Genomic DNA, 19,148 nt, shown 5'->3' on the forward strand with positions numbered 1-19,148 from the left:
TTTGAAAGCCTGGGAATGTAGGTATTATAAAAATACAGCTATCTTGCTGGAATGAACTTCTTAAGCATAGGTATAAAAACTAGGTGCAGGATGTCAATGGCCTAACAGAAAAGGAGCAGGACACATACCTACTTCCAGTTTTCCAGAGCCCTTTTACATTTGCCAGGATATCAGAATCTGAACAGAGCTGACACAAGTGCTACAGAAGACAACTATATTCTGAAAAAGCTGCTGTAGATGAGTATATAAAAGACAACAGCACTAACCAATTTTTTAAACAAAATTCCAATTAAATTAACTGTTTGCCATATGTATTTAGGTGCCTCCATAAGTAACAGAATCGCACAATGGTCTGGACTGGAAGGGACTTAAAGGTCATCTAGTTCTAACCCCCTTCCCTTAGGCAGGAACACATTCCACTAGACTAGGCTGCTCTAAGCCCCATCTAACCTGGCCTTGAACACTGCCAGGAATTGAGCATCCACAGCTCCTCTAGGTAATCTGTTGCAGTGCTTGACTCTCACAGTAAAGAATTTCTTCCAATATCTCATGTACACCTACAATCTTTCAGTTTGAAGCCATTACCCTTTATCCCATCAACACATGCCCTTGTAAAAAATCCCTCTCCAAGGACCATAGAATCAGCACAGACCTAAGAAAACTGAGGGGGGTTCCAGAGTGGAGCAGTTTGTACATATGCAGACACCTAAATTTGCAGCTAAACATATAATTAATTTCTGTCACTTTGAGAATTCATATTTTGAATTACTGCTACAGCCTCTATATCCCTGAATGTTGCTTAAGTGGCAAAACGGAGAAAACATTTATTGCAGGTAAGATCACAATCTGCTCCTGAATAATGTATTTTACTAAGAGAGATATGCTGGCACACAGGCTCATAAGGGAAGGCCAGATGGCTCAAAGACAAGCTTTCTTCAACTATGACCAGATAAACCAGCAAGAGTTCTAGTTTTGAAAAAAACATACACATTTGCAGTGAGAAAGTCACTGCAGATTGATTGTGAGAATTTTTGATCACTTATCTACTGAAACATGATCAATAACAATTCAATATGTGACGCCTACTGCTGACTGAATTGATTTTTTGACAATATGTAACTTTCAAATGCTTGAAGAACACAGTTTTGGGAAAATCCTGTTTTGCCTTTTTGCTGGCTCATTTTCATAAATGGATACATTCTAGAAGATGAAGCAAGGCAAAAGTTGGTATTACCTGAGTCTTGGGATGTCAGGTCATAACACTTGATGTTTTAGATCTTGAAGCTTCAAAAGTGTCTATTCATCTCAGACTAACTGCTGAAACAAGTGGGTTTTCTCCACCTATGCTCACCCTCAAGAGCATTCTTTCCAAGCAGATCCTATTTGCACTGAAGGCATCAGCATGGGTTAATAATTGCTGTCAGCAGTGTTTTACTGTTCATGATTGCCACCTCAAGCACATGCCAGAAATACATAGTAAAAAATATAAATTGCAAATGTGTATTAGGTAGAGACTGCTGTAAAAATATTATGCAAATAGGACAGATGAATATTAAAAGATGCTTAACTCCAGAACCTGTAACATCAAGATAGCTGTGGGACACTGATTTCCACATCCCTCAATGTGGGGAGTGCATTCAATCTACACGTGAGCTTGTGCAACATAGGAGCTAGTACCTAAAAAGCCAAGAAAAGGGTCTCTAGCAGTGAACGGCTAATAACCTGCAGTGGTATTGGTAGGTATAAAAAGAACAGCAAGAGCAAGTGAAAAGAAAAAATGTGCGTGTGAGAGCCATCTGCTGGTCCCAAAGTAAAAAGACAAAACTATTTTTAGTTCTGTTTAGAATCAAGAGATACTTTCAGATAGTAAAACTGTTCTGCAGATAAGTGCAACCTGCAAACAGAAAGGAATTTAGAGGATTCATAATGTCTAACATTTTCCTTTCAACTTTTTACTTGCATACTCTATTGTTCCAGAGACTTCTTCATTTTAAGCATGGCCCACACAACACAACTCACAGAAAGAGTTTTCCTAGTAATTAGGACCATATACAAATACCATGTTATATAAAGCTTTTGGACTGTGTTTTGTTACTTTTTTTTAATCTCTCTGCTGTTCTAAGCAGATTCTCACTACCTCCCTAGAATATGCACTTCCCATAGCACTAATACAGCAAACTATTCAAGGTATGAGAGGGGTTTTTCCCTCTACATAGAACACGGTTACAATAACTTTATTATAACAAAGCAACTTAACAGAGCTTACATCTTCAGTAAGAACCACAGTACTTACAACCCTGCATTTATACTTTCTAGAGTGGTGATGGTAGAAAGGAAGGAGCTTTGTCAGTATTATTTAGTAAGCTTCAAGTGTATCAACCTCGCTTGTAAAGTTAAAATAACACATTACAAGAAATTGGCAACATGCATTTTTTTAAAAGCAAAGGATAATTAGTACAGCGTGGCCAAACTTACATGCTGCCTATTTTAGAAGGTAAGCCAGATGGTGGAGGTATAAACTCTCTGTCCCTAGCAGCAGTATCATGTGTGTCAGCAGCCACCCCACTTTCCTGGGTTTCTGCGAGTGGTGCGATAGAGCTGGCCAAGGCCGGGTCTGCAGCGCTGCTGGCGGAGACCAGGTCGCTGTTGGCTGCGTACAGCAATTCCATCTGCGTGGTGGTCCTCCGGCGGGCCTGGAGACAGGGAGAAAACAAACTGCCACTTAAACATGCAATGCTATGTGCCAAGAGTCCTACACTCAAGCTTATCCTTAGCTGGCAATTAGCATTCCCCTCAAACACTTGGCAACTGCCTTTGGAAACTAAATCAAGAAGCTCACCTCTGCTTTTGGGCAATGATTTCAGAGGAGGCAATTCAAATTCAATGGCATGAAACACCAATTTGACAACTGGTTTTCAAGGATATCCTTTCAACCAACTGCCTGTCAATACTACATGAGTACAGTATTACTCACCTATAGTTTATGCAAATGAAATGTTATAAAGCAGAGAGGAATAAAGAAAATTGTAAATTTAAAAAGCTACAATTATATTGGTGTGACTTCTTCTCATATACAAACTCTGCTTCTTACTTAGTTTAAGCCATCTCAAAAATCCACATGAATTAAGATTCATTCAGCATTTCAACAATTTGAAAACAACAGAATAACTTATAAAGGAGCTAAGCTTTGTACAACACAGTAATATGTAAAAAAATTGATCATCCATGTTAGTTGTGATTTTACTGTGAAATTAAGATCTATTCCTCAGGGAAAGAAAGACTAATGGAGAAGAAAGATCCAGTCTGAAAAGAGCTGTTACAAAAATGACATTTATTTCATAGCATTTTCAGACCAAACTCACTTAGTTAAACAGCCCTAATAGCTGCAGCCAAGGAATGTTACCAAATAATGCAACAGCCAACAGAGATGTTTTCTTCCAAAGCCAACTGCAATTGAAAAAGTAAAGGCTAAGCTTCTATTTACTTTGCAGACTTGGTTTATGCTCCTGTGAGCACAGAAGCAAAATTGCCATCAGCACACATTTTCAGTTCCCAATGCCATTAATATTAAACTATAGTCAGTCTAGACATATTCCTCCAATGTCAACTGTAATTAAGATTGTGGAGGTCAAACTTCTATTTGTTTCATAAACTCCCTCCAGATTTTTGTGACTAATTGCAAACAATAAACATGTTCACAGTTCCCGCTGGCAATAGCATTGAACTGTAGCCTAACTAATGCTAATCTGCAAAACTACACCAGTTTGGGGTGCAAGTAACTGGAAGAACACATCTTTCTGGAATTCTAATAACTTAGCCCCAAAATACTGAAGAAGTTATTTTCATCATTGCTTCTTAGAGAGCAGTGTCACACAAAATCATATTGCACACAAATCACATAAAAGTACATCAGTTCACCTTTTGCACATCTTAATTTATTTAAGTCCCTTGGGCAAAGCAAGAGCATTCTTTAGAAGGTATTATTAACTTTTGAATTATTATAGAATCATAGAATCACCTAAAAGACATGTAGAAGAATTATCATCATCATCGTACATCCTACCTTGCTTTTGGGTTTGACTTCACCACAAAGCTTGAAGAGATCTGAAGATAATGAACTAAAAGAAAAATTGCATCACAGTTAGAAAGTAATATTTTTGCAGATGTGTATTTTTAATTTATTCTTTCTACTGAAATCATGGGCAAAGTATAATAAAACAATGTTAGAGATATTTTCTAAAGGATATATGATTTTGCATTACAAAGGGAGGAAATGACAGTAATTTTTCTAGAATTGGTAGTAACAAAGATTTGCTCACCTTCCTTCTGTTCCAGGACTGTGCAATGGGGCATCCTCATCAGTACTATCTTCCAAATTTTCTAGAAAATTTCCAAAATAATAACATTAGTCTGTCCCTCTACAACAGGATGTAAGGCTTTAAGTGCTATACAAAACGACTCCGACAATGTTGAATGTAGATGAACAGAGTACAAAAGATGGGGATATTCAAAATGTCTTGACTACTTTCTGTCTGGCTCCCCCTGAATTTTCCTGACACCTAAATTAATTTTTTTTATACAATCTAAATACATCATACATCTAGGCACACTGTGCCAAACATGGTCCTCTATCTACTGTAGCAGAGCAATAGAGATAGGAAAACAGCAGTTCTAGAAGGAAATCTGTAAGAAAGCAGATAAAGCAAAGAAAATTATCTGCAAAGCATGGAAGATACGGGATGTAAATCAATGGACAATAAGAATGTCTCTTTCTGCTCATTTTTTTTCATCTTCCTGCTCCAAGACAGAATCAGCCTGGCTATAATGAGAAAGAAAATTATATTTTTAATAGCTAGTGAGCTGAGGCTCAGCCTCCTCTGATACAGAACGCCACCATTTGAGCTGACAAGGAGCAAGCACTTTATTATTTGTTTTAAAGGAGGATGATGCTACCACTTAATACTACAGAATCGCTTCCTAAAAACAGATTAATTTCTGTTCAATTTGTTTATGTTCAACAGAAATGTTCCTGAAGCAAAAATGGGTACACAAACCTGTCCACAGAAGACAAAGGCAGCATGCATGCCACACACTAACACTGTCAAACATCCAATTAACATCTGCATGCAAACGGTGCAACACATTAAGCTGAGACAATGAGTCAAGGGCACATGTACAATCAGTTCCAAACTTCTGGTGAAGCAAATCTTCTAACTTGCATGTTATTCTAATAATACATTTTAGACACAGATCAAGGACATAGGTAACATATTTTTGCAGGCAAATTCCCTTATTTTTGAACATACTCATGAAATATTAATGATTATTAAGGATTAAATAACCTTGTAATGATTCCATTCCATAATTCCATTCCACCTCCTCTTTACTAGTAGAGACACTGAGTTTCTTTATTTAATTTCTGACAAAAAGCAGGTACCATTTGCAATGCACAGAACCAATATATTTGTAACCCATATTAAAACAGGTTTGTCCATGTATATGTTTTAAGTGCAAGTTCATGCTTTGGAGAAAGGGAGGAAAGATATGCAACTTTCAGTTGAATTTTGAGAAGGAATGGAAAAAAAGAAAAGGTACATATTTTTGTGTATACTGCCTCTAAATATATTTCCTGGAAAAGTTAAAACCAACACCAACAATGCACTTTAGAGTTACTCAACTGTTGTATTAACAATGGAATCTTAATTATCAGAAAAGCAACAACATTCTAAAGAAACCAGGGTCAAAGGAATAGCACTCTGAATTTTCAGGGTTTTTTTATTCCATCCTGGATTTGAGGCCAGATTAAAACCCTTCAATACTTAATATTATTTCTATTAGTGTTGTTATTATTGCTATTAGTATTATATGCCTTCTACAAAAGTGGGGATTTAGAGTATTACTCCTTTCAGTAAGACAAAGCAGCATCCCTAAAATAAATGCATTTTTAAAAACAATAGGATTCCTATTAGAATTATGTTACTTCATCCCCTCCTTATAAAGAACTTGTGATCTCTCTTTACAGGTAACTAAGTCTAAAGTGTGGAATGACCACAAAAGATGGGATTTTATTTGTAGGCTCACTGTCATGTGAGCTGATGAGTTTCTTCAGTTTGCCTGCAATTCAACACGGGAAGAATGACCAAAGCCCTGAGATAGAAACCAGTGCACAGAATCAACAAAAAGGTAGAAAGAACAAGATTCTGCAAGAGTGAGAAGAGATGAAAGGAGAAATAAAGTTAGTAAAGATAATAATGTTTGCAGGGATAGCTGCTAGTAAACCAATGATTGCAGAACAGGTGGAAAGTTTTCTGATTATTCGTCTTCATCCTCATGCAGTGGTGACTGGATGGTACCAGAACGACGCCACACACCAGCACAGTTCACCCAGAGGAAATGGCATTTGACCAGCCCTCTCAAAATCTGCACATGGATGGCTGTGAGTCACATCCCTGAATGTCCTTATGTCACAGGTGGGAAGGAAAAGCAGCTCCCACAACTCCTGAAAGAGGAGTCACTTCAGCAACACTCAAAATTCAATTTCATGGTCATTTTAACTCTTCACAAGAGCAGATGGAATAGTGAATAGCAGGTAGTTCATCCACCAAGGTGGATGTACACTGAAAATCTATTCAAGTCAAAATCTGAGCCTGTGATGTATTTCTCTGCAGACTGAAACTTCTTCTTGTCCATACTTGAATGCAAGCGCACAACTACACTGGGGAATGTTTTTGGAGCCAAGTGCATTCAAATGGCTAAGAACTTCTGAAGATACTGGGTCTGAAAGCAGGCATCAAGAGGGTGAATCACAAACACCCTGGAAGTGCAATCCCTTTACTTGGGATAGGGCTCTCTGTGCTCTACCACTGAGATGTCAGGCATCCTGGTGAGACTGATCTCAGGATCTGCTGCCACCCACACTTCTACCTACAGGAACTGTGTCAGGCCCTGCACCAACAGAGTCCCTGCAAACCAGCTGGCAATCCCAGCATCAAAGCCTCTCTACTTCAGTGGTTCAGTGGCGTCTGAACTCCCTGCAGCTCTAAAGGGTCACTAGTGATCCACAAAACAGACTACCAACAGTTGGGATTTCAGCTTAGACCTAGGTTAGTGCAGCCTATTCAGCTGCATTTCCTTCCTATAAAGTATTAGCAGAGTCTTGAGTGGCTTAGATACTACAAAAGCCTCAGGTCATGCTTGCAAAGTGTTAAAAAGCTTCTTTAATGAGATAATACTCTATGAAAAATTTGGTGACAGAACTACTGTTTCAATACATTTAGCAAGTGCCTTTTCATTGCTTCAAATGTTGTTAATAAGTAAAAGCCTGCCCAGAGCTAAAAAAAAAATGCAATGCTGTCAGGAGAAACAATGCTCCAATGGGGTGAACATGCACACACATTAAAGGCCTGTTCTAGACATTCTATGATAACACAAACCACTGAGGCTCCTGAATAAATATAACTGGCTGCATACAGCAAGATCCCCAGACACAGATCCTCGGGTGTCACCTTACAGGAAGCTGGCAAAATTCTCACGATCTCTAGATTATGATCTATACACTTCCATGTAGTGGTGCTTTTGAAATGCTGTGCAAACTAGCACAGGACAGCACAGCATAATGTGATTAAAAATAGCACAAGACAACACAAAAGGAATTATCACTGGTAACAAGAATATTTTTCTCAAGTTCCAAATATAGCAAATTTTTTTGAGGGAAGAAAATAAGCTTAATTCATTTGGGAATAACTTTAAAGCAACAGCAACAAGAGACTTATCTCAAAATCAGTGAAGTCAGTAACTTAAACCCAATTAAAAAAGTGAGATATACATTCTGTACAATGTTTACATTACAAAGTGAGCTATCTGCAAAAGGTTAAAAATGAACTGAAAGTTAAGAATTGCCTTTTTTTTAAAAATTAAATAGATAAGCAGCATTTTTCACAACAGTAGTATATCACAAAATAGTATTATATAGTCTGAACATACTTTGGGTTTGCAAGCACCAAGCTATAATTTGAAATACAGCTCTGCTTACTGTCTTCACTTTTAACTACCACAAGGGCTACTACCATGAGAGCTAGGGCTGGTTTCAGAAAGGAAGAAATGATCTTTAAGCTCATGGTAATGAGTACGTTTACAGAATAGTTCATGCAAATTTCACACACTCACAAATTCTAAGATGCATCAGTTAGTGAACATGAATGAATTAGTAACTCATGCAGCTGTACAGTACACAGAAAGCTAAACATACTTACCAAGTGGTATGCTATCTAGGTCTGTGTAAATACAGCAACAAGGAAAAAAAAGCAACATTCCAATCAAAATATATCCATTTATAAAAAGAAATAAAACAAAAGTACCCAAATGTATTCTAAATTTTTCTTAGTATCATCTCATGAGAAGTAGAATAGATGCCGTAACAACATAAGATGCCAATCCAAAATCCCTAATGTGTGATGATTGAACAGGATTGAATTTTTGAATTTCACATTTAGAAGTTACAATTCCAAACTGTAAAAATAGCAAGCAGATTGTTTGAATTTTAAAAAATCTCAATAATAAAAAAACCTTTCGTTTCCTACATTTCACTGCAAGAGGGTCTACTTAAAAATGTCATACATGCATCTCAATTGTGAAGTATAAGATATTAAAATACAGCATCTATTCAGAAAAGAAATAGTCTAGAATGCCCAGTACAGCATGCACAAAAGGCAAACATGACATGCAGCTGACTGTTCAGAAAACAAGATGAAAAAACTACCTTGCAAAGCATGACCCAGGAAAGCATCAAGTTCAGGATTTAATTCAGCTTTTTCTTTTAGCATATGAAACAGCAGTTGGTTTTGAGTAGCACTAGTAATTTCTGTCTGCTTAAGGCGTCCCTCAAGAACTTTGATCTGAGCTTCTTTCTGAGCTGCTTGGAGACCCTAGGAGAAAGATGACAAATGTTTTATCACAACCTTTGTTTTACAAAATGAAAATCGTCAAAATTTTTAAAAAACCACAAACACAAATAATGTTTACATTGTAGCCACCTTCTCACATTCTGAAGATCAGGTATCAAAAAAGAGTCTTTTTCTTTCCTTCACTTTTTAGAGACTCATCAGCCATTCCTTTAACTTGCATTCCTCAGACTACAAATAAGCATCTATTGGCTAAGTGGGACATGACTCCCAAGTGCAATTCAGAGTCTTTGTATTTATTAAGGGTAGCAAGCACCTGAAAGATCAAAACCTCCACTTTTCACAAATAACTACTTTAAAAAAAAATTATTACCTAAGATACTCTATGACAAAGAACAGGGGGGAGGTGGAAGTGGGACAGGGTGGGACCCAGAACTGTAATCATTCCTACGCAATCACTCAGTGAACTTTCAGCTTCTAATGAAAGATCTTTCAGCCCAACTTATGACAGAACTCATTCAATCCATGGATTGGTGGGAATTTTTTAGTTTTAGAAAATACAGCCAAAGAAATTTACAGGAAATGGTTTCCAAATAGATTTCCAAATTCCAAAAGAAACAGTATGGAATAATGAAGGTACAACACATCTTCTCAATGACTTGTAGGGAAACAGCAGACTTGGGGTGCTAGTGCTTGAGTAACAAGTGTAGCCCTATGAATTTACACACCACATTCTGATTGAAATAAAGCTACATATCAATAGACATATTTTGTAGGTGAAAAACAACAACAGGATAGACAGTAGGCATGACCAATTTTGCAAAAAAATATCCCTTCGGCTTTCCTATGTGATAATTACTAAACAAAAAGATAACAGAATCCTTCACATAATGGAGCTTTTTATCATCATAAAGAGAAATTGTTAACAGAGTGAGTCAGAGGCACTTTTCTTACATTAACTCTGTTGCAAGATCCATTCAAACACATCCAAGGGCTGAAAAAATATTAAAACACTGAAATTTCCAGAAGGCAATGCGATTGTGGGAATTTTCTTTGCCCTTTCTTTTTTCCACAATTTTTTTGGATTTCCTACATAGTGAAGAATCAAGAATGCAAAAGAAACCCCAGGGGCTTCTTTTGACCTTTGGGTCAGAGGGCTGACCCAAAGACAGTGTCAGTATCATTGAAATCTTCCACTTGACTCAATGAGACCAAGTAACATTTTCCAGACAGAAAGCAGCAGCAAGAGCACACATGATACATGTGTGCACAGGGTTATAAGGTGCCAAATTCTTATTCTGAAAATATGAAAAAAAAACATTCCCAAGACTTTTAGAAGAATCTCTGTGGCTCTACTCAGACTGAAGTATGTCATGCATCAACATCTAACTTAAAACAAATTTTCTGAGGTTCATATTTGTACAAAGGTGGCTAAGCCAGTATTTTAAAAAAGATCTTGAGCTGTCTTTAGGAATTTGTTAAAAAACAGAGATTTATTTGATTACAAAATGCTAGTGCTCTTTTAAGAGCAACATGAGCTAATTAATACAGTGAAGTAGGTTCTACTGGGGGTTGAAAAACAGGCAGTAAGTTGACGAGGACGACAGATCTCAAGGGCCTTCACACTGAGAATCAGCAAGACTCAGCAATGTTGACCAGCTTTGATTTGTTTAACACACGTTAGTCATGTCTTTACGTTAGCATGACATATGTGCACCTGGCACATGCCACAGTCCTGGCACACTCAAACTTCACTTAGCACATTACCTTATTGATACCCATCATAAGGAAGTGATCAAGCAAGTATCGAGCTTCTGTCAAAGTGCAAGCATTAATTACAGCTGTTACATCCAAGGTCTCTCCTTCTTCCTATGTGTGCAAGAATAAACTCAGTCAGATTGTGAAAAAATCACAAGAATTATATTAATTTATTGCCAGCATATTAGAAAGCATCAGCTTTGACATTTAAATGCTTTGCAATCTTAGCTTGTGTAACACTATTGACACTAAAACTCAGGTAGCAACTGCATAAGTCTTCATGTCAAACTTCACATAAATTTTTCACCAATTTTTACTTCCTGGCTCAATAATTACACAGACAAACAAGAACTAATTTCTAAATGAGAACATTTTCAAGGCTAACACAATTAGTTGTTTTCTTGTTCCCATTTTATCATTTTTGCAATAATATTTGACCTACCTTTGCTTCTTCCATTTGCATAATGTTTGCTTGGCAGTCAGAAATGCTGTCGTTAATGTAGTCTATATTTGCAGTTACTGATTCCATCTCCTCATTTATGTTTTGGACATTTCTATCTGCTTCACTGCCACCTCCACCCTTGATGAGCTTCTCCCTTTTCTTTGAAAGCTTATCTCTTCTTTTGGTGAGTTCTTCACGTTGCTATTTTTCACAAAGACATAACATTACAAAAAAAAAAGGAATCAGTAAGCCCTTAGAACACTGAAGCGGATTTTTGTTTTCCTTCATTTGCTACAGTTTAACTGTAACATATCATGGTTTCCATGGGAAGAAGTTACACAGGTGAATACAATAATCAATTTGCACATGATGCCATTAATGTGCTTCTTTGTTCTTAGTAAGCACAGTAGTCCCATGATTCAAATGCCTTCTGGAGTCAAAAGTGTCTTTGCTGCCTGCAGTAGATTCCAGCCACTTTGCCAATGCTGCCATAACAGCAATTAATTTACAGCAAACATACTTGCAGTGCTCCCTATTTTAATACAATGATAGGCAGCCAACAGTTCACAGCAGATCACCCACCGTAAGCAGCCTGTTCATATCTGCCTCCATGTTGGAAATAGTCATCCTCTGCATAATAATGTCAGTCACTCTGCGTTCCAGTAACTGCCACTTCATCCTGGCTGCCTTTGAGGAGTAAACTCTGCTTGCCACTGCCTTCCGCTGGTACTTCTTCCTGTGATACATTCAAGGGAAATATTCAGCTAAGTCTAAAGTAGCCCAGTTACAAATTTGAATGTGGAAATGATCAAGCTGGAATATTTTTCACAACTTAAAAACTTCATGCAGAAGTTCTCATAGGTTTTCACTGCACCAGACAGCTGCCCTTACCCAGCCCTGAACTCTACTGCACTCTAACATGTTGCACTTGAAAAACAGGTATCAAACACTGCGGCATCCTTTGTGATGCACTACTGAGATCAAAAGCCACAGAGGTGTTGTTCCCTATTTAACAAGGAGATCTGCTTCAAACCACAGTGATAAAGCACAAATAAACCTGATACACTGAACTACATTTTCCAACAATTTTTTCTGTGAACTTAACATGGCTGGCATTGGACCACCAAGGTAATTGCTCCTGAAGAGCAGATTTAAAATCCTTAAGATTTCAAAATCCAGTTTGTGACTTGCCCTTTAACGCCATTTTGTATTATTATATTATTTCTTAAATCCAGAAAACTGAAATGCATTTGATAATGGTAAAATGCCCATTTTATGAGCATTACATGACAACAGTAAATTGACAACATTTGACAAATAACAGCTCCTGCAACATGTATCATCACAAAAGCATCTGCTTTAAATTCCACAAAAATTTCAGTTCTTGTAAGAGAGTCCTAAAAAGTTTTAACCCTTACCCTGTTCCATTTGTTGCAGTTACAGATAATGCTTGAACCCTTGCAACAGGAATTCTCATCTTCTGCTGTGCAGCTGTTCTGGAGCCCTCATGCTCACCCGACACACTAGAACTTGCTTCCTGGCTGGAATGCTCAGGCAGACTCAGCTTTCGATTCACTTTTCCTGCCACTTTATCAGACAGAGGCCTTACTTGCCGACGAAGGGCTGTGACCTGAAACACAGTGCAAAAACACAATTAACTCTCCCAAAACTGAGGTCTAAGTTACAGCAATACAACATCATTCTGTTTTCAAAGATGCACTGCTGCTTTGCCACAGTACCTCTTCAGTTTTCCGACGTAAGATAACTTCTTGGTTTCTCTTCTGAGCTTCCAGAAGCTTGAGCTGATGCTGTGAAAAAATAGAAGCAGCACATGATACTTTTTCCATTATCTCCCACAAGGACTGCAGTGTATAAAAAAAAAAAAAAAAAAAAAAAAAAAAAAAAAAGACCTCTACACATTAATACAAATCTGCAAAACTTCTGTGACATTACGACTCAAGTCATGATTGTTTCTTGATCCTCCTAGTACAGAACAAGAGTGTTTCACTGTATCAATTCTATCAAAAAGAATAATTCCATGCAAGCAAGGTAGTAGCAACAACTTTGTGAATCACTAACTCACTGATAAAATTGATATACATACTCAATAAGCACAACAGGAAATAGAAGACTTATCACCTGAAGCTAGGAACTGTGTTTGCATGGAAATCAAACCAAATTTTGTGCATTTTCACTGGTGAAAATATACAGGTACATGCCTGCCTCAGTGAATGCATATACACAGTGTGTGCCTGCAAGCAGAGGCACATCACAATGACAGGTGCTTATTCCAAATGAAAGTTCTTTATCTGTCAAATCACCTCTCGTTTGCGTTGCTCCTTTTTAAGCTGTGCAATCTCTCTATTTCTTCTAGATTCAGTCATTCTAGCTTTCTCCTGCTCTTCTTTCATTTGTTTCATCAAGCGAACCTGTAAAGAAGTCAACACTTACAAAAGCTGTTCACACTGAAGTGCTGTTCCCTTCCCCCAGCCATAGAGTTTCCTCCTCCAATTGCCATTTTTCAGTATATTGCAAGCTTTTATCCATTCATCTCTTCCATCTAATGTCTTCTTCACTAAGTGCTGAATAACAGCTAATAATGTGCAAACTCATGCATGTTTGATACCTTAATTTTTGTTCATTAAACCCAAAAGCTACTCCTCTCTCCCCCAGGAACAGCCTGATGCTCACGTCTCTTCTATTTTCAGACTTCCAAGCAGATAACAGTAAGAACAGAGTTATTGGGTAGATGGATGCACAGGAGATTTCAACCCAATTTTCAGTAAACATTCATTGTGCAACGCTTCAATTTACTGAAATATACCTTGGTTTTTTTCATCTCTGTCACCTCCTGCTGCAGTTTCTTCAGCTGCTTTTCATATTGAGACTGATTTTTAAGCAATCGTGCGTGTTCCTTTTGTGCTGTTTGAAGTCTCTGCAGTTCTTTATTCATGGCTTGGAGTTTCTTTTCATATTCTGACTTGATTTTTTTTGCCTTTTCTTCTGAATAGGTCTCTACAGAACCTAGAGCAAAAGAGAATGCTTAATCTGCTTTTGTTCAGAGTACTTTTACTTTGCCAGCCACAGCAGGTAACTACTTCCTCTGCTCTAGCATTATCTGCAATACCTTTAAAACAACCTAATTTGTCTCTAGTTCCTGCCACCTGTACTACTTTGAACTTTTCACCTTGATCTCTTATCCCAGAATGCATACAAGTATTAACACTTTCCTCTGACTTCTCTGCAACAAATCTGAGCATCTAAAAGCACAAATACACACATTCACACATATGTACACAGATATACACGCATATATTCACACATATAACAACACTCCTAAAAGCCATCAAGCCTCCTATTCCTTTTCTGACACTGATCAGTGGGGAAGGCTGAAGGAATAACAGAGGAACAGCAAAAGCTTAAGACAGTGTGAAACCATAAATCATATATAGTGTATATTTTAAAAAGAAAAACAAAATACTTTCCACAGCATTCCCAAAGTGCAGTTATTTGTGGCTTGGGACTCCTGAGTCATAGGTGGTTTGTCATCTCAATACTAATACATATTCAAAAAGGTTTGGTCAGTAGAACACCTCTGACAGGTCACTATCCTTCTTACTTTTATGGAAATAAAAAGAAAGTGGAGAGGAAAGAACAGGAAAAAAACTTTTAATTCAGGAACGATCTCCAGAATTATGAGAGCTCTTAGAAAACTGAAAATGCTTATTCACCAAAATTAAATACCTGTCAGTGGCAATACATTTCAAAAAACTTTTCTCTCAATTCTGATAGGAACCAGAATGAGTAAAGAATTATTCTCTGGCATTATGGGTACAAACCATATTTCTGTTTTCTGCATTTTCTCATCAAATTTGAAAAAGAAAATGAAAGAAGTAGAAAACAGTTCAACTTGAACAGAATATACAAGATCAATGATTTTGTACTTCTTACCCAAGTTTTGAAGAACCTGATCTCTTTCAAGCTGAGTGTCTCGAATTTTATGTTGTAGCATCATTAGTTTTTCTTCATACTGTTTTTTCAGTGTTTGCAATCTTCGCTGGCTGTTTTCCAGTTCATCTATCAGTTTCTGCTTAATGGCTATTTCACAGGTGATGTTTGCCAAGTCAGCTTGATAATTTTCTAAAATAGAAAGATTTCTGTTAATGTAACAGCAAGGACCACATGAATACTCCTTGCAATCTTAGGGTTACTGTAAATCCATATTGTTCCACACAAATCACAACGCACCACGCAACCCTCTTATCTGCAGTTCATGTTAAAGTCTCTTTCGTAAACACTCTCAATCCTAGAACCTGGGAAAGAGGTAGGGAAAGATGTCACACTGGATCACAGCTGCCCCTGTGTTGTCACTACTCACATTTAAATTGCAGTATCAGCAATCTGACCTTCCCCATCCAAACGGCTTCAAGATTTCAGCCACATCTCAGGGCTGAAGAATAACTGCCATCCATAAATCCAGCATGTTATATAGGAAAAACTGACTGCTGCCAGGCTCCAAATGGAAACTTTCCCTTCTCTAACTCTTAGAATGTAACAGTCAGAATTCTCAAAAGAGAGGCACCATCTCAGTTATTGAAGTGGAATGGTCAAGGGAAAAAGTACGAGGAAAAAGCAAGAAAAAGTACTAACCCACATGATAAATTCATGAAAGTTTAATTTCTTTAGCCAATTAGGTAATTTTTTTTTTTAGGATTATGTGCCTCAGAACAAAGATATCAGTTGAGGATTATTATTTTTCAGATTCCTGATAATGGTTTGTATAACTCTCAAGAAGAAATCAAGAGACTTGGTTTGCCCATTTGGCCCAACTCACATGCGAGAATTGCTGGTGATGCTGTTTCTGACTCTCGCCATATAAAAATGAGGAAGGCTGATAGACTTCCAGCCTTTCAAAATTAAATTCTACCATTTCCAAATGAGCTGATAGGAGCTATCACCTTTGTGATTAGTCCAGAGACATAAAAATAAACCAGTACTTAAACCTTACACTTTGGATGTCTTAATCCAGGAAGAAACACATCATCAAACACTGGATGGCCTCTGGTCAATTTCAAAACCAATTCAATACAGGGACACGTGATCAGCTGTCTATTACATGTTTTAGCACCTTAAGTGAAAAAATAATTCATTGGACGTACTCTTTCCAGAGAATTACAGACAGACAGCTGACAACACTTTTCTTCCCTACAAAGACCTGAGGTTTAACAGATATTATTTATAAAACTCTACAGAATATTGCACTGACATCACCTTTTTCATCAGAGTCAGAATCTGATTCATCTGAGCTTTCAACAACTTCCATATCATCATCATCCTCATCATCTTCCTCTTCTTCATCATCATGATCACTGACCTCCTGAATTTCCTCCTACAAAACATAGACATTAAAGCACCTCCACATTTTTTCATGCCTCAATCATTTGTGACTATCACGTTGAAGCTGCAGCATTCACCTAGTCTAGTCCTAATTTTCTTTCTATAACCTTGCAAATCTTTAAACAGACAATGAACAAATAAATCAAACACTTATAAATACTTACTCCCTCCAATTCATTATTCTCTCTCTCTGAAGTGCCTTTTTCATCTCTCTTCTCCTGCTCATTGTCTGTGTTATCCTCTTTAACACTAATAGAAGAGGCAGACACAAATTATTCACAAACTGAAATGGCAGGTGTTTCCCATCCCCCAACCAGTAAGTTGTAATTCCAAATAAAGATGAAAAATAAAGTGTAGTTAGAAAAACGTACAAGGTGTTGGGCATGGGTAAAACACAACTTCCAAACTTCTGCACGTAATAAATTAATGCCTAATTAATCTTGGTTTGCAAGGTAATAGTAATGATTAGCACATTGTTCCAGCATACTGCACAACTGGGACAATCAGAATAGACATCTCCAAATGCTACAGCAGTACTCATTTTGCATGGAAGTTGCAGTGTACCCAGAGTAGCTTTCACAAAATAATAAAAGAACATTGTGTGCAAGTACAATGTACATTACAAGTATTCCTACACTTTCAAGCCATAACAGAGCCTACTGTACTTAGAATAGTCTTAAAATTTAATTATTTATGTATAAACCTTAAACAATAACTTAATTTATCATACTACAATCACTCTTTTGATTAGTTATTTCCTTTGACATAAAGGGAATGCTCAAAATAGGCATTGATACAACAATAAAAAGGGTTTACTGCAGGGTTTTTTGGTTTTGTTCTAATACCCATTGGGGCAAGTTTTAATATTTTTAAGTGCACATTTAAGACATCACATGCAAATATAAAACAAAAAATCAATGGCACTCTGCAAATTGTCACAGACCGGGTATCAGTCCCTCCAGTACCACATGTACAAAACCCAAAGCTCCAGTGGATGGGAAATTGTGACAGAATAGAGCTAGACACAATAGGGGGTAATAATGAAAACCTGTGTGAAAAAGATTGCATAATGTGGAATCCATCTCAACTAACTTCAGCTGCATAAAAGTTTGCAAGTTGTGCTGTCACTGATCAGGCACAGAAACCAGAAATGCACATCTTCCTCCACTGACACCAAGAGAAGCTCAGATTCAAGATCAAACTCCAGGGCAAATCCAATACCCAGTGCAGTGACAAGAAACATACAGTAGATTCGAGACACTTTAATTTGGTAAGCGACACCTTTGAAACAGTTTGAATCTAAAAAGTGCCTGTTGAGGAACACAGCGCTTCTGTGTACCCACGATTTTCTGTTGTATTACTTTTTAATCTCTTCAATGCTAACTGATTCCCTTCTGCCCCATCATGCTGGTCTTTACCAGTTATGAGCTGACCATGCATAAGGCAGGAAAGCTTTTGCTTGGATCATCTGAATCCATGCAGCAACTGGGGATGCTGAAATTAAAAAATCTAGCCAAAAATTGCCTAACAGGGAACACTGTGATACAATCTCATTTCCACAGATTTTCATCTCCCTCAAACCAGAACACCTTCTGTTTTATGTTGGTTATTAAGCCTAAGAGATAATGGATCTTAGCTGCAATCCTCATGCAGATTGAGGCAAACCCCCAATTTCCCTTCCAGCTGCAGTCAGTACAGAAAGAACCACTACAGCGAATTTGTGTTCTGCCTAAGAAAGGGGAGAGACAGGAGGAAGGAGAGCCAGCAGCTCTCCCAGGCAGAACTGTACTGCATAATGTATATGCTACTGGTCTGTGGATTCAGATCATCTGCATCAATTCAGTGGGTGGGTTTTTTGGATCAAAGTATACAGCAGAAAAATAAAAACTCCTTCAGTTTCACTTTTAATCATAATATAATTCCCTTTTTAGAGCCCTCAATTTAACTGCTCTCTGTGAATGACTATTCATCTACTGGTTTGGCTGAAACAGAATGGGAGGAATGATCAAGGCTTCATGCTTTCAGAAGTCACATGCTTTCAGAAACCAAAGCAGCAGACTTGACTGAGGTGTGATGATCCAAGACACTCTTGATCTCACATGCCAAAATTATTGTTGTCATATACTGCCTGCTAGACACTTCATACTATACATGCTACTGTACCTTCCTCCTTCCTTTCATTTCACTTAGGCTATGCAAGAAGGAAAACAACTAATAACAGGAGTTCCCGAAGGTGCCACCTCCCCACAAAAGCTTTCAACACTGTGTAACTCCAGAGTCAACCTCAATTCCACAACAGAGTCTTCTTCCAGTTAAAACACTAGTTGAAAATGAAAACCCAGCAAAGAATTCTGGACATTAACTACTCCTGAAGTATCTATGAATCTGCCCAACTTCTTTTCATGTATGACAACCAGTTAATTGAAATGACAGGTAATTAAAAACCTGGGAAATATTCCAACCTTCTTTCTTCTTGACTGCTTTCCTCAAGTTTCTGTAGCCTTCAAAAGCACGAGGTACAGTATTGGAAGGCCAAGCCAATGAAGGACAAACCAGACAGTGAAAAGCAAAAGTGATAAGAAGGTAAAAAAATGATATATATGAGCTTGCGGAGTTTAAAATGAAATTTTAAAAGATACCATCAAGAGACA

The 19,148-nt window shown here is 37.5% G+C and overlaps 1 protein-coding gene across 11 annotated transcripts in view; it reads right to left on the reverse strand.

The window, feature by feature from the left end:
• Nucleotides 1-19,148, reverse strand: part of KIF21A (kinesin family member 21A) — an 86,734-nt gene that overhangs the window by 18,819 nt on the left and 48,767 nt on the right. For 4 of the 11 annotated variants that reach the window (XM_014248923.2, XM_014248922.2, XM_014248919.2 and 1 more), the window contains exons 12-27: nucleotides 18,960-18,998; nucleotides 16,662-16,746; nucleotides 16,372-16,489; nucleotides 15,052-15,240; nucleotides 13,925-14,124; nucleotides 13,422-13,529; nucleotides 12,840-12,908; nucleotides 12,519-12,730; nucleotides 11,683-11,836; nucleotides 11,101-11,301; nucleotides 10,668-10,769; nucleotides 8,759-8,924; nucleotides 8,253-8,273; nucleotides 4,320-4,380; nucleotides 4,064-4,118; nucleotides 2,476-2,693 (exon numbers count right to left, since the gene is read on the reverse strand). In XM_014248923.2, coding sequence (XP_014104398.1) covers nucleotides 2,476-2,693; nucleotides 4,064-4,118; nucleotides 4,320-4,380; nucleotides 8,253-8,273; nucleotides 8,759-8,924; nucleotides 10,668-10,769; nucleotides 11,101-11,301; nucleotides 11,683-11,836; nucleotides 12,519-12,730; nucleotides 12,840-12,908; nucleotides 13,422-13,529; nucleotides 13,925-14,124; nucleotides 15,052-15,240; nucleotides 16,372-16,489; nucleotides 16,662-16,746; nucleotides 18,960-18,998 — 1,998 coding nt within the window. The remainder of the gene's footprint in view (nucleotides 1-2,475; nucleotides 2,694-4,063; nucleotides 4,119-4,319; nucleotides 4,381-8,252; nucleotides 8,274-8,758; nucleotides 8,925-10,667; nucleotides 10,770-11,100; nucleotides 11,302-11,682; nucleotides 11,837-12,518; nucleotides 12,731-12,839; nucleotides 12,909-13,421; nucleotides 13,530-13,924; nucleotides 14,125-15,051; nucleotides 15,241-16,371; nucleotides 16,490-16,661; nucleotides 16,747-18,959; nucleotides 18,999-19,148) is intronic. The other 7 variants (XM_088055909.1, XM_014248924.2, XM_014248918.2 and 4 more) reach the window with 3 other exon arrangements.

Source organism: Pseudopodoces humilis, chromosome 5 (genome assembly GCF_049639895.1).
Source record: "Pseudopodoces humilis isolate 2021_Gansu_Grassland_sample_001 chromosome 5, ASM4963989v1, whole genome shotgun sequence".
NCBI classification, from domain to species: domain Eukaryota; kingdom Metazoa; phylum Chordata; class Aves; order Passeriformes; family Paridae; genus Pseudopodoces; species Pseudopodoces humilis.